At 36.3% G+C, this 15,397-nt stretch overlaps 1 protein-coding gene across 5 annotated transcripts in view; it reads right to left on the minus strand.

Moving 5' to 3' along the window:
- Positions 1-15,397, minus strand: part of ITSN1 (intersectin 1) — a 268,177-nt gene that overhangs the window by 27,403 nt on the left and 225,377 nt on the right. For all 5 annotated transcript variants that reach the window (XR_004232930.1, XM_031959333.1, XM_031959332.1 and 2 more), the window contains 3 exons: positions 15,051-15,149; positions 12,517-12,684; positions 689-901 (listed from right to left, as the gene is read on the minus strand). Coding sequence is in view for 4 of the 5 variants with exons in the window: in XM_031959333.1 (XP_031815193.1) it covers positions 689-901; positions 12,517-12,684; positions 15,051-15,149 (480 nt within the window). In the remaining variant the exon portion in view is untranslated. The remainder of the gene's footprint in view (positions 1-688; positions 902-12,516; positions 12,685-15,050; positions 15,150-15,397) is intronic.

Genomic DNA, 15,397 nt, shown 5'->3' on the forward strand with positions numbered 1-15,397 from the left:
TGTATTTGTAGTTTTCTCCCTACAGAAATATAACCTCCTTGAGGATTGGCAAATTATACCTTCAAAGTTAATACAGTACCTGGCACAGAATAAATGCATAATAAACTATTATTTTTTCATCCATTGATTCATTCATGAACAATGGTTGTATTTCCCTCTACCCCCCCAATCCCAAATAAAGCTAAAAGTTTTGTTTTTTTTTTCTGGGACAATACCCACTTACAGACTAATCGAGAAAAAACCAAAACCCTCCAACTCTCTGCTTAGTTCCCAACACAAACAGCCATGAACATCTGAGCAAGACATATATATTTCAAGGACTTAATTTTTTAAGTGCCAAATATCTGGACTGACTTCTGTCAGGAAAAAAAAAATGAGAAACAAAAAAATACATAGTTACCCTAAGGATTCTGATGAGTTTTCATGCTCATTTTATTGTTGTTTTGAGTTGCTGTCTTTATGATAAAATTGAGGTGGTTGTATAGTGTAGATCAAGTTTCATTCTTTAAATTGGATGCCATAAGTACCCTACAAAGTCTTATATTTATCATATTTTCCTTCTATGTTTAAGCCTCAAATACTGAAGACCTACTGGCTTCTCTTAACTCCACATCACCTTATTTGTTTGATTTTTAAAAAAACAAACAATACTATACCATGTGCAGTTGAAATTTTGAAAGAGACTTACCGTCTTATACATTTTATACTGTAGATTAGATTTAGGGCTGAAGACTTTGTCAGTCCCAGATGAACCCAAAGGCTTTATTATCTGAGTCAGAAGAAGAAAGTCATTGAAAAGGAAGCCATACAGTTCCTTGTTGCTCTTGGCCTTGTACAATTTCCCACTGTGCAGGAATTTCCGTGGTCCCAAGCAATTGGTGACTGAGTTGAAGACAAGTTGCTAAGAAAGAAAACAGAACCCACAGAAAAACAGATGAATATGCATCTGTTACTAAAAATATGAGTTTCTAATGGAATCCTGACCTAAGCATGAGAAGCTTCACTTCTTGGATATGAATCAAGGAATGCTTTGTAAATATCCAGCAACGCCTAACTAAGCTGGAAACCCTACCTTCCCACTAAGATAAACAATCAATCCAAAAAAAAAGGGGGGGGGGGAAGCTCTGTGAGAATTCCAACTCAAGTTTCCCAAAGACTTCTATTTTCTTCCCTTCCTACTATCCCTCCTTCCCCACCTACCCACTCTATCAGTTGAATGCCTTTAAACCTGAACAAATCACTTAACGTTTTTCACCTTTGTTTTCCTCTTCTGTAAAATGGAGAGAATAATAGCACCTATCTTCCAGGATTGTGATGAAGATAAACTAAGATAATATTTGTAAAACACTTTGTAAACCTTAAACCACTATATAAATGCTATTGTTATTTTTATTAAATGAACTTTGTTTCCTTTTATCTCTAATTCCTATGGTCAAAACACTAAGAAAGTTATGGTCTGGGACAATGGTTCTCAAAGTATAGTCTGAAGACTCCTATGGTCCTAAATCCCTTTCAGAAATTAATAAGATTATTATTTAAATAATAACGATGAGATATTATTTACTTATTAACATATTATTCTTTTTTCCTATTATATATGTATGAGGCCATGCATTCTTCATATACTTCAACTGAAAACAACAGATTGAAGGCAGAATGGCATATGAAAATTCAGTTGTCTTCTATCAATAATGAGGCACTAAAAAGATTTTTTTAATATATAAAACAATCTAACTTTTCATTAAGTTTTGGAAGAAACATAGTTATTTCTTTTAAATTAACCTACAATCAAATCCTACTAGCATTTACCATGCTAGCATTATACTAGCAAAATATACTAGCATTTATTAAGTCCTAGGAATACAAATAGAAGCAAAAAGAAAAGCAGTTCTTCAAAAAGTTTATATTGAATTATTGTTCTGTAAGAAATGATCAGCAGGATGATTTCAGAAAAGCCTGGAGAGATTTACAGGAACCGATGCTAAGTGAATTGAGCAGAACCAAGAGAACACTGTACTCAGCAGCAGCAACATTATATAATAATCAATTCTGATGGATGTGGTTTTTTTCAACAGCAAAGTGATTCTGGCCAGTTCCAATGGTCTTATGAAGAAGAGAACCATCTATACCCAGAGATAAGACTGTAGAGTCTGAGTGTGGATCACAACATAATATTTTCACTTTCTTTGTTGTTGTTTGCTTGGATTTTGTTTTCTTTTTTGTTTTTCCTTTTTGATCTGATTTTTCTTGTGCAGCATAATTGTGGAAATATGTTTAGAAGAATTGTACATATTTAACATATATTGGATTGCTTGCTGTCTAGGGAAGGGGATGGGAGAAGAGAGGGAAAAAATTTGGAACATAAGGTTTTGCAAGGTGAATGTTGAAAACTATCTTTGCATATATTTTGAAAAATAAAAAGCTATTATAAAAATTAAATTTAAAATTTTAAAAGAAGCTTTTATTCAAAGAGGAGAAGATAACAGGTAAAAGGAAGCTAAAGCAAGATTGGGATGAGAAGAAAGGATGACTTGGGGGAACAAGGTGGAGGAAATTGGAGAGGTCATAATAGAGCTTGGAAAGGGATGAAGATATATCAGGTCTGGACAGTTTCTTTAGAAAGTTCTGGCAAGAGCTAACCATAAGAGAAAGGAACCATAGGGGTAGAATGAATTTTCAGCTTCCCAAACTGTAATTGAAACAACTGTTTGTTTTAAAATAAAAACATTTTCTGTTGAAGGGAATGTGGGAAAACTGGGACACTACTACATTGTTGGTGGAGTTGTGAACTAATCCAACCATTCTGGAGAGCAATTTGGAATTGCATCTAAGGGGCTAGCAACCTGTAACAACCCTTTGATCCAACAATATCACTGCTGGGTATATATCTCAAAGAAATCACTACAGAGGGAAAAGGACCCACATGTGCAAAAATGTTTGTAGCAACTCTTTTTGTAATAATAAAGAACTGGAAACTGAGAGGATGCCCATCAGTTGGGAACTGGCTAGATAAGTTATGGTATATGAATGCAATGGAATATTATTGTTCCATAAGAAATGATGAGCAGATTGACTTCAGAAAAACCTGGAAAGGTTATATGAAGTGACTAGAATTACTGATATAGAATATCGCATACTGGTGGCTAGATAGCTTACTGACAATCTATTATATGCATAAGTGTCTTTATCAGTACATATATTTTCTTTTTTTATTATGTAAATAGTATTTTGTTTTTCCCAAGTACACATAAAGATCATTTTCAACATTCCTTTTTACAAGATTTTGAGTTCCAAAATTTTCTCCCTCTTTTCCTTCCTTTCTCCCCTTCCCCAAGATGGCAAGCAATCTGATATAGGCTATACATGTGCAATCTTGTTAAACATATTTCCATATTAGTCATGTTGTGAAAGAAGAAACAGAACAAAAGGCAAAAATTGCACACACACACACCCAGAGTGAAAATAATATGCTTCATGCTGCATTCAGATTCCATAGTTCTTTCTCCAGATGTGGATAACATTTTCAATCATGAGCCTTTGGGAATTGTTTTTGGACCATTGTTATTGCTGAGAAGAGCTAAAACTATCATAGTTAATAATTGCCCAGTGTTGCTGTTATTTTAATACATATATTTTCAACAGACACTGCAGATAGATCCCAACAGGAGTCCAGAATAGAATAGAAGTGGAGAGCAAGCTGAAGTGCTTTGGGGGCACTGAGCAGTTCTTTTAACAATCCCTGATAATTTTTTAAAAAACACCAATGTTCTCCAAGTCTTGCTAAATGACTATGAATCATAGAACATCATGCTCTCCAAAGAAATAAAATTGTAGGTGGCCCAAAGGCCAGTGGAGGAATTCAGAGTGCATGTAAGCCAGCTGATGAATTTTAATGATGATGATTAGCATACTAAAAGTGGAGTAAAAGGAAGAGTGTAATTTATAAAGAAGTGCAACCAATTGTGTAGTAAAAAATGAGGGAAAACAGATGTAAAATCCTTAGAAGTCCTCCAGCACATCACATAGATAATCTACACAGGATATTAAGGAGAATATAGACAAATGTTATACAAGCTGAGATAACGTATAAAGGGAGTATCCACATCCATGAAATCACAAGACACATGAAAGAAAATTTCTAAGATTCACTCAAAAGCATCGTGATATCCCTTTGAATGTAGTCTATCAGTTTTGGAGAGAAAATGGTGGAGAGATTTAATTTTTTCCCTAAGCATGAGTATCAATATAGACTAGGCTGGAAGTCATGAGCCTGAACTCATCATTAATCAGCAGGGGAACTTTGATCTACTCCATTTCCTACCTGGATCAATTCATCCCTATTTAGGCAACCTAGTGAACCCTCAAGAGTGAGAGCTCACAGTATCAATTCTAGACTTAATGAGGCCTAGTCTTATCAGCATCCAATTAGCCTGAATTCCAATCTACAAGTCTCAGCTTCCCTGGTAGCCAGTAACTGGACTTACAGATATATACCACCATATCCAGCACTGGAGAGTTAACTTTCTGCAGTTCTCTTTTGCTCCATTAGCACTTCTGATAGGCTTTTGGGAAAGTGAGTTGAGGTAACAATGTGATTCTACTGGGATCTGATACTGTCTCTCAAAATCAAACTTTGAGATGGTGGACCAAATCATCATTTACTGGTTCCTTCCCTGTTGTCTACACACCCTTCATTCTTTTTTTCTTTTCTTTTCTTTTTTTTTTTTATTATAGCTTTTTATATACAAAACATATGCATGGGTAATTTTCAACATTGATCCTTGCAAAAACTTGTTTCAATTTTCTTCCTCCTTCCCCCCATCCCCTCCCCGAATTGGCAGGTAGACCCATACATGTTAAATATGTTATAGTATATGTTAAATACAATATATGTATACATATTTATGCAGTTATCTTGTTGCAGAAGGAAGATCAGATTTAGAAAGAAGGTTAAAAATAATCTGAGAAAAAAAAACAAAAACAGTAACAGAAAGAGTGGGAATGTTATGTTGTGGCCCACACTCATTTCCCAGTGTTCTTTCTCTGGGTGTAGCTAGTCCTGTTCATTTCTGATCAATTGGAACTGATTGGATTCTCTCATTGTTGAAGAGAGTCATGTCCATCAGAGTTGATCATCATATAATTTTGTTGTTGAAGTGTATAATCTGCTCATTTCACTCAGCATCAGTTCATGTAAGTCTCTCCAAACTTCTCTGTATTCATCCTGCTGGTCATTTCTTACAGAGCAATAATATTCCATAACATTCATATACCACAACTTACCCAACCATTCTCTAATTGATGGGCATGAATTTTCCAGTTTCTAGACACCACAAAAAGGGCTGCCACAAACATTTTTGCACATGTGGGTCCCTTTCCCTTCTTTAATATCTCTTTGGGACATAAGCCCAGTAGTAACACTGCTGGATCAAAGGGTTTGCACAGTTTGGTAGCTTTATTGAGCACAGTTCCAGATTGTTTTCCAGAATAGTTGGATCTGTTCATAATTCCACCAACAATATATCACTCTCCCAGTTTTCCCACATTCCCTCCAACATTCTGCATTATCTTTTTCTATTATCTTAGCCAATCTGACAGGTGTGTGGTGGTATCTCAGAGTTGTCTTAATTTGCATTTCTCTGATCAACAATGATTTGGAACACCTTTTCATATGAGTAGAAATAGTTTCAATTTCATCATCTGAAAATTAAATGTTTATATCCTTTGACCATTTATCACTTGGAGAATGGCTTGATTTCTTATAAATTAGAGTCAATTCTCTATACATTTTGGAGATGAGGCCTTTATCAGAACCTTTAACTGTAAAAATGTTTTCCCAGTTTATTGCTTCCCTTCTAATTCTGTCCGCACTAGTTCTATTTGTACAAAAGCTTTTTAACTTAATATAATCGAAATTTTCTATTTTGTGATCAATAATGACCTCTAGTTCTTCTTTGGTCACAATTTCCTTCCTCCTCCACAGGTCTGAGAGGTAAACAATCCTATGTTCTTCAATTTATTTACAATCTCATTCTTTATGCCTAGGTCATGAACCCATTTTGATCTTATCTTGGTGTACGGTGTTAAATATGGGTCATAGTTTCTGCCATAATAATTTCCAATTATCCCAGCAATTTTTGTCAACTAAGGAATTCTTATCCCAAAGGCTGGGGTCTTTGGGTTTTTCAAACACTAGATTGCTATAGTTATTGACTATTTTGTTCTGTGAGCCTAACCTATTCCAGTGATCAACTAGTCTGTTTTTTAGCCAATACCAAATGGTTTTGGTGATCATTGCTTTATAATATAATTTTAGATCGGGTACAGCTAGGCCACCTTCATTTGATTTTTTTTTCATTAGTTCCCTTGAAATTCTTGACCTTTTGTTCTTTCAGATGAATTTTGTTGTTATTTTTTCTAGGTTATTAAAATAGTTTTTTGGGAGTCTGATTGGTAAAGCACTAAATAAATAATTAGTTTAGATAGTTTTGTCATCTTTATCATATTTGCTTGACCTGTCCGAGAGCACTTAATATTTTTCCAATTGTTTAGATCTGACTTTATTTGTGTGGAAAGTGTTTTATAGTTTTGCTCATATAGTCCCTTTCTTTCCCTTGGCAGATAGATTCCCAAATATTTTATACTATCGACCAAACCCTTCATTCTTAAAAAACCTCACTTGATCAGACTATCTGTTAGCTCTTCCCTCTGTGATTAAATTTCTTGAGAAAGCCATCTAAACTGGGTATTTCCTCTTCCTGTAATTTTCTTCTAAACCCTTTGTAAGCTGGTTTCTGATTTCATTATTCAACCAAAACTGCTCTTTCCAAAAACACTAATGATAATGATAGCTCTCTGCCTTTCTATCTCCACCCCCTTTCCCCTTCTCTCCTTCTTCCTCTCCCTCTATCCCTTTCTTTTTCTCTCTTTGATTCTCAGTCTATTTCTCTCTTCTCTCTCTCTCTCCCTCCTTCCCTCTTTTTCTCTTTCTGTCCCTCTCTACCCTACCTGTCTCAATTTCTGTCTCTCTTCCTCCTCCCTCTCTATTTCTTTTTGTGTGTGTCTGTCTCTGTCTCTATCTCTCTCTTTTTTCTATCTCTCTTCCTCTTTTTGTCTCTCTGCCTGTCTCTTGATCTGTCTGGATCTGTATGTCTTTTCTTTCTCTCCCTCCCACTCTCTTTTCTCTGTCTCTCTCTGGCTCTCTGTCTTTGTCTTTCAATCTATCTGTTTGTTTGCGTCTCTGTTTCTCTCTCTCTCTCTCCCTCTCTCTCTTTCAGTCCTTTTCTGACTTCATCAGTCTCAGTTTCTGAATGTCTCCTTCCCTCCCTTCCTATTCCTCTGTATATCTCTTCCTATCTCTCCATCTTGCTCCCTCCCTCCCCCCTCTCTCCCTCCCTCTCTCTCTCTCTCTCTCTCTCTCTCTCTCTCTCTCTCTCTCTCTCTCTCTCTCTCTCTCTCTCTCCTTCCCTCTCTCTCCTTCCCTCTCTCCCTTCTTCTCTCCTTCTCTCCCTCCCTCTCCCTTTCCTTTTCTCTTTCTCTATTTCTGTCTCTGTCTCTCTCCCTCCTTCTTCTCTCCCTTGCCCCTCCCCCTCTCCTTCTCCCTGTCCCTCCCTCTCTCTCTCCCTCTTTCTCTCTCTCTCCTCATCTCTGTCTCTGTCTCTCTCCCTCCCTCTCTCTCTCTTCCTCTTTTCCCTCCCTTTCTTTCTTCTCTCCCCCACTTCTTTCTGTCTCTCTCCCTCTCTCTGCTTCTCCCTCCCTTCTGCCTCTCCCCTTCCTTCTCCCTCTCCCTCCACCCCCTTTCTCTCTCTTTCTCTCTCTGGCACGAGTTCACATGTGTCAGTTTACACTGTATTTTGTACCCCCCAACATCCTTGTTTGTAAATTACAGGGGACAGGGAATTGTTAGCTGACTCCTGGTTGTTGTTTTCCAAATCTTTCAGTTTATGGTAAAATATTAAACAGTTCATCATCAGCAAACCACTAGTAGAAACCATCAATTCACTACTGCCCACATTGGGGCGTTGTAAGAAAAGGAAAAAAAAAATTGACTAACCCAGCTCCAGCCTGTCTACGCTGCCTTAGATTTAACCTAACAACATTTTTGCACACAACACAGAATGAGGAGGCTGGGGAGCAGGCAAGATTACAAGGTCTGATGTTGAGAACAAGGAAACATTTCACATCACACATACTGCCCTGTGCACATTTCCCCCTGCTGAGTACAGTCATTGATTCTGCTCCAATGCTCTGGTTTCCTGTGCTTTCCCCTCACCCACCCTGTCCAGCTATCTTCACTGAGGAAGTAAAAGAGAAAATAGGGGGAGGGAAAGGAGAAGAAAAGAAATAGTCTAAACCAGGAACTTCACCAACTGTTCAATCAACCTGCCAGTCAACTAGCATTTATGAAGCTCCTACCACATGTCCTTGAGGTTAATGTCTCTTTAAGCTAGGCCTGCCTACGCTTTGAAATTCAATCCAGTGCAGAGTCTGTTGTACACATTGAACCATTTGAAGCAGTGTACAGTTTTCCAGAGTCATTCTTGTCTGGAACCCAAAATTCTGGTTAAAGCCCTGAAATGGAACTGCCTGAAGATGGCCTTTCGGTCCTTCAATTAGATAGTAGCTAGGCCCTCTCCTCATCCCCCAGGCTCTGCTCTTTACCTGCCACATCATGGAGTGGCTGATGGCTGAGGCTGGAGAAAGTTCAGCTAGCCTAAGCTCCCTCCACTAGAAACAGCTACCTGGTCCTCTCCCGTCTTAGCCAGTCAGAGCCAGTTGTCAAGGGAAGCAAGATGGGATAGGGGAAGGCCTGGGATCTCCAGCAACACTAAGCAAAGCATCTGGCCCAAAGTAAGTGCTTAATAAATGCTTGTTTACTCAATTAAAGTTTTAAAATCTAAGGTCCAATGAGGGATTATGAGGGATTCCTTTGTCCCTACCATTTAATCCCCATCTCCATGAATCAGAATCCAGTTTGTCCAAGTTCACAACCAGCAAAGTGAAGCATGCCCAGGTCTGTGTGTATCCATCTGTATCTAAAGTGTCTCTGAAGTTCTTTCCCAGGACCCTCTTCCCAAACCCTCCTTTCACAATCAAAATATCTGGAAAAGTCTCTTCTTTACCTAAGTCTAAGGGTTGGAAAAAAGAGAGCCCAGGCCCAACTGCTGCCCTCCCTGAGCTAATATTTAACCAACAAAGCCCAATGAGTGTTTTTTTTTTCCTCAAGGTTGTCCAAAGTTTATTACTTTTTCTTGAGTACAAAGTAAACCTTTGCTATTGAACCTTCTGGAAAGCAGATAGGATAATAAAAGAAAAATGCAGTTTCTTATCTTCACTTTTGGTATTTTGCTTTCAAAAAACATACCACACAACTCCTTCTACACTTAAGCCTGCTTAATCTAAGGGATGGAGGGGAAGCTGAGAGGAAGTGAAGATATAGGAAGAAGGGAAGAGGGAAATGGGCTTTGAGGCTAAAGAATCTGGGAGCAGCTGGAAGGGTGTTGCCCTTCATACAGAAGATCCAGTCCTTAGGTTTCCCAAAGATCTTTTCTTAATTGCCAAATCTAATGACATTTTTATAATCCTCTTCCTTTTTGACCTGTCATCTTTGACATTATGATATTCTGTACATTGTGGATACTCTCTTCTCCCTAAGTTTTCATAACATTGATTATCCTTGGTCCTTTTCCTACCTATTCTTTTTCCATCTTCTGTCCTGGATTTCCATCCATGGCATGCCCATCAATCATAGGTAATTCTTTATCTTGAGCCTTCTCTTCTTTCTCTATACTTCTTCACTGGGTGATCTGGTGAGCTGCTATGGGCTTAATTATCATCTTTATGCAGATGATTTTGAGATATATGTTTCCAAATCCAGTCTCTTCCTTGAGCTATAGTCCTATATGACCAACTACCTTTTGGACATCTTAAACTGGATGTCCCATAGGCATATCAAACTCAATATATCCAAAGCAGAATTCATCATCTCTTCCCCCCAAAACTCTTCCACCTTTCAAACTATTATTATTGTCAAGGATACCACTATTCTCCCAGGTATCCAGCCTCATAACTTTATAACTTCCATGTCATTGACTTTTTACTTGCATTCACTATATGCATCCAATCTGTAGCCAGATCTTGTGGTTTTTGCCTATATGACATCTTTCCTTTACCCTTCAATATAAGATGTCATCACTTTTTTTCTCTATTATTGCAAAGTTTTCTAGTTGGTCTCCTTGTCCATATTTTTCTGCTCAGTCCAATTCATTCTCCATTCATTCTCAAAGTGTAGGTCTGATAATATCACCCCTCTATTCCAAAAGCTCCATTGGCTCCTCTCCCTGCAGGATCAAATATAGAGTTTTACACCTAACATTTAAAGCTCTTTACCCTTTTGGCTTCTTTGTAATTTTCTGGTCTTTTTATATTTTATTCCCTTCTAGCCACATAAGCCTATATGCTATTACTTATATATCAAATTCTATCTCCTGACTTTATTTATTCTTGGCTGTCCCCCTTGACTAGAATGCTTTATCTCCTCACCTTTGCTCAAATCCCATTCTCTAAATTTTTTATAAAAAATCTCTAATAAAAATGTGTCATTTTTCAAATATATAGAGAGCTGAGTCAAATTTATAAGAATACAAGTCATTCTCCAATTAATAAATGGCCAAATGATATGAACAGGAAGTTTTCAGACAGAAATCAAAGCTATTCTATAATCATATGGAAAAATACTTTAAATCACTATTTGATTAGAGAAATGTGCATTAAAATAACTCGAGTTGCCACCTCATATCTAACAGATTGGCTAATATGACAGAACAGGAAAAGAGTAAATATTGGTGGGAATGTAGGAAAAGGGACACTAATGCAATGTTGGTGGAACTGGGAATTGATCCAAACATACTGGAGAGCAATTTGGAAGTAGGCCCAAAAGGCTATCAAACTGTGCATATTTTTTTGATTCAGCATTACTACTGCTAGGTCTGTATTTTAAAGAGATTTTTTAAAAAGAAAGAAAAAAGGATCTATCTGTACAAAAATATTTATATAGCAGCTCTTTTTATGGTGGCTAAAAATTGGAGATTGAGGGGATGTCTATTAATTAGGAAATGGCTGAACAACTTGTGGTTTACAATTATAAATAGAACATTATTAGCCTATAAGATATTATGAGCAGGATAATTACAGAAAAGGTTCAAAAGATTTACAAAGTGAATAGAGTAGAACCAGGAGAACAATAGACATGGCAATATCATATGATGAAAAACTGTGAATGACTTAAATATCAACAAAACAACAATCCACTACAATGAGTCCCAAAGCACTCATAGTGAAAAATATCATCAGGGTCCAGAGAAAGAATTGATGGTGTCTGAATACAGACTGAAGCATACTATTTTTCTCTTTCCTTCCTTCTCCTTTTTTCTTTTTCTTTTTTTCTTGCACAAAACGACTAATATGGAAATATGTTTTACATGGTTACACATGCATAATCTATATCAGATTGCTCATTGTCTCATAGAGGGGGAAGAAGAAGAAGGGAAAGATAAACGTGGGAACTCAATACTTTTTAAAAATGAATGTTGAAAATTGTTTTTATATGTAATTGGGGGGAAAATTAAAAAGACCAAAACAAATCCTACTTTCTGAAGACCTTTCCCCATCCCAATCTTCAATGCCCTCCCTCTGAGATTATTTTCCATTTTATACACACACACACACACACACACAAACACACACACACATAAACAAATATGCCTGTATCTAAGTGTGAATACATGTACATATATGTATAAATACATATACATATATTTATGTATCTTCTATTTGCAATTATTTATACATTGTCTCCATTATTAAAATATCAGCTTCTTGATGTCAGGGATTGTCTTTTTGCCCTTTTTTTATCCCTAGTGCCTGGAAAATAGAAAGCATTTAGTAAATACTTGCTGACTGACTGAGTATCATGGCCAAGTATCCCCATAAGTTAATATTGTTCCCAAATAGATCATCATTAGACTTTCTATTCACCAACACTACATGAGTCAAAGAATCCAAGAATTTTAGATCTATAAGGATTCTGGAAAGTCATTTTGTCCAACTCCCTCATTCTACATGTTCAGAAAGACAATTAAGTGGAAGCAGGGGCAAAGAAATAATAGAAATAGTGACATGCCCTAATTAGTTGTTTTTGTTATTCCCCAGTCCCAATCCCAGATTACATAACTTGGGGAGATAAAAGAGGTATATTTCTCATATCCAAGGAGAAACATAAATGGATATGTATGAAAAAAAACGAAGTGGGATGAGAATTCTGTTTTTTGGTGGAATGAGAATGGAAGAGGAGGAAAAACTAAAAAAAAAAAAAAAAAAAAAAAGGCAAAAAGGATTTGGGAGATGAATGTTTTGTCTCTTTCCCAATTCTTATCTTCCTTTTTCCCTCAGCCTCCTTCCAGATTCCAGGACTATCTAGGGAGGACTCCCCTTGTCCTCACCCCCTAAGGTTACTACCTCAGATAGCCCTTCACACTGCACATGTGCTTGGATCCACTCCAACCGGTCTGAATTTTCCTTTTCCCGTACACCTTCGTTGACTTGGGAACACAATTCTTCAGCCTTCTCTAGAGCATGTTTCAAGTGACTGTAGTCAGGGTGGTTTTCAGGAGTGTTTTCTAAGATCTACAGATGAAAAGAAGATGATAAAAAAAATTTTTACAGAGAAGACCTAAGAAAATTACTAAAGGGAGAAAAGGGAATATATGTTATATGATAGTATAAACCCAAATCCATATATCTCACAAGTATAAATATATTCTAGACTGGACAGTCTTTCATGCTAAATTAAGTTTTAATTTAGGATTAAATTATCCAACTATCCATAGAAAACAAGAGACCCATTTCAGAAAGGCCTGGAGAGACTTACACGAACTGATGCTGAGTGAAATGAGCAGGACCAGGAGATCATTATATACTTCAACAACAATACTATATGATGACCAGTTCTGATGGACCAGGCCATCCTCAGCAACGAGATCAACCAAATCATTTCCAATGGAACAGTAATGAACTGAACCAGCTATGCCCAGAGAAAGAACTCTGGGAGATGACTAAAAACCATTACATTGAATTCCCAATCCCTATATTTATGCACACCTGCATTTTTTATTTCCTTCACAAGCTAATTGTACAATATTTCAGAGTCTGATTCTTTTTGTACAGCAAAATAACAGTTTGGTCATGTATACTTATTGTGTATCTAATTTATATTTTAATGTATTTAACATCTACTGGTCATCCTGTCATCTGGGGGAGGGGGTGGGGGGGTAAGAGGTAAAAAATTGGAACAAGAGGTTTGGCAATTGTTAATGCTGTAAAGTTACCCATGCATATATCCTGTAAATAAAAGGCTACTAAATAAAAAAAAAAAAAAAAAAAGAAAACAAGAGACCCAAATCTTCTCTTTCCTTAAGAAGAGTTCTACTTGATTACTTGCTGTCTTAGGGAGGGAAGAGATAAGGAAGAGAGGGAGAAAAAAATTTGGAACTCAAAATCTTACCAAACTGAATGTTGATATATTTTAATATATATAACATATATTAGATTGCTTGCCATCTAGGGGAGGGGGTGAGGGAAGGAGGGGGAATTTTGGAATACAAGACTATGCAAGGGTCAATGTTGAAAAATTATCCATGCATATGTATTGAAAATAAAAAGCTTTAATTAAAAAAAATAAATGTTGAAAACTACATGTTATGTATACTTATTGTGTATCTAATTTATATTTAAATATATTTAACATCTACTGGTCATCCTGCCATCTGCGGGAAGGGGTGGAGGGTAAGAGGTGAAAAATTGGAACAAGACGTTTGGCAATTGTTAATGCTGTAAAGTTACCCATGCATATAACCTGTAAATAAAAGGCTATTAAATAAAAAAGAAAAAGAAAAAGAAAACTACATGTTATTGGAAAAATAAAATACTATTAAATTAAAAAGAGAGACTTCTGCTTGTCAGTAGGTCTGCTGCTCTTGCCCATTTCTGCCCCCATTTGTTTTATAATCTTTTAGCTCCTTGAGAATCACAAATAGGGAAGTAACTTTTGCTATCATAGAATGAGTGCTTTAGGTTGTACAGGTATAGATCAAGCAGCTAGAACAATTAAAACTCTTCCAATTAGCTTTTCTCCTTCTACTCTGGCCATTAAATATCACCAGGGGAAAAAGGGGAGAATGTTTTAGTTAAATAGAATATTTTTTTTTCTAAAGAGGATGATCCTAGAACTGTTTCAGGTAGTAATGGTAGAAAGCAGGGAAAACAAAGGTACCTGAAAACCTTTCAAATCTAATATGAATCCAGTAATACAAAATATTCTACATAACTTTATAAGTACAATGAGTATCATATTTCTTGTCCTCAATTGTGTATGTGAGTAAATTGAGAAAGAAAATCTGGAGCTGAAAATAACAATGAAAAACAAAGAAAATACTTACAAAGGAGAGAAAGCAATTAAAACTCAATTATTTCCGAATTCCATTATTTCTTCCTTTAAATATGCTTCTCCTTCTGATTTCACTATTTCATACTCCTAAATTTGGGCTGATCTTTGACTCTTCTCTATTCTGCATATATATTAACTATGGGTATCTCTAAAACTCTGTCCTAGCACATCTTCTCTCAGTTGTGATCTTATCAGCTTTCATGGATTTCACTATAATCTCTATGCAAACTACACTAGGACATAACTATATTTGTAACAAATTTTTCATTTAATCTTCTCTTACAATGTTTGCTTTAGGTGATAATGTCCTTTGTGGAAGGCAGAGAGAACCCATATGTTGTTTAGCAAAGAGTCCTAGAGTTAAGAAATAAATATAGGTTTCCTATGAAATAGTGAATCCATACTGTTAAAGCTATACTATGGCTTTTTTCCACCCAAGTTCTGCCTTATAGTCACAAAGTATAAATGCCCAACTCCCATCACTATTTGTATGATCTCTTAACAGTTAGCAGTAATCTTCAACTGAAACATTAAGATTGGTACTTACATTTTTAATGATTAGTGGGTATCTTGTTACCCGCTGCATGGGCTTCAAAATAAAACTAGAGAGTGGCATCCCTTTACATCGAGGATCCATGGCTAATCTCTAAAAATAATAATAATAATAATAATGAGTTTGAAAAAAAGAAAAAAAATTATATTCAAGAAATGTGCAGCTTTCCCTTTAAGAAAGCTAATAACTAAAGGGAGTGATCTCCCAATCACCACATTCTAAGGCTTTTTTTAAAAACCTTTTTGACCTCTCTGCAACATCTGAAACTCTTAATTTTCCCTATTCTTTTTCCCTAGTTTCAGAAATATCACACTCCCCTGGATCTTGTCCCATCTTTCTTA

Source organism: Sarcophilus harrisii, chromosome 3 (assembly GCF_902635505.1).
Source record: "Sarcophilus harrisii chromosome 3, mSarHar1.11, whole genome shotgun sequence".
In the NCBI taxonomy this organism is placed as follows: domain Eukaryota; kingdom Metazoa; phylum Chordata; class Mammalia; order Dasyuromorphia; family Dasyuridae; genus Sarcophilus; species Sarcophilus harrisii.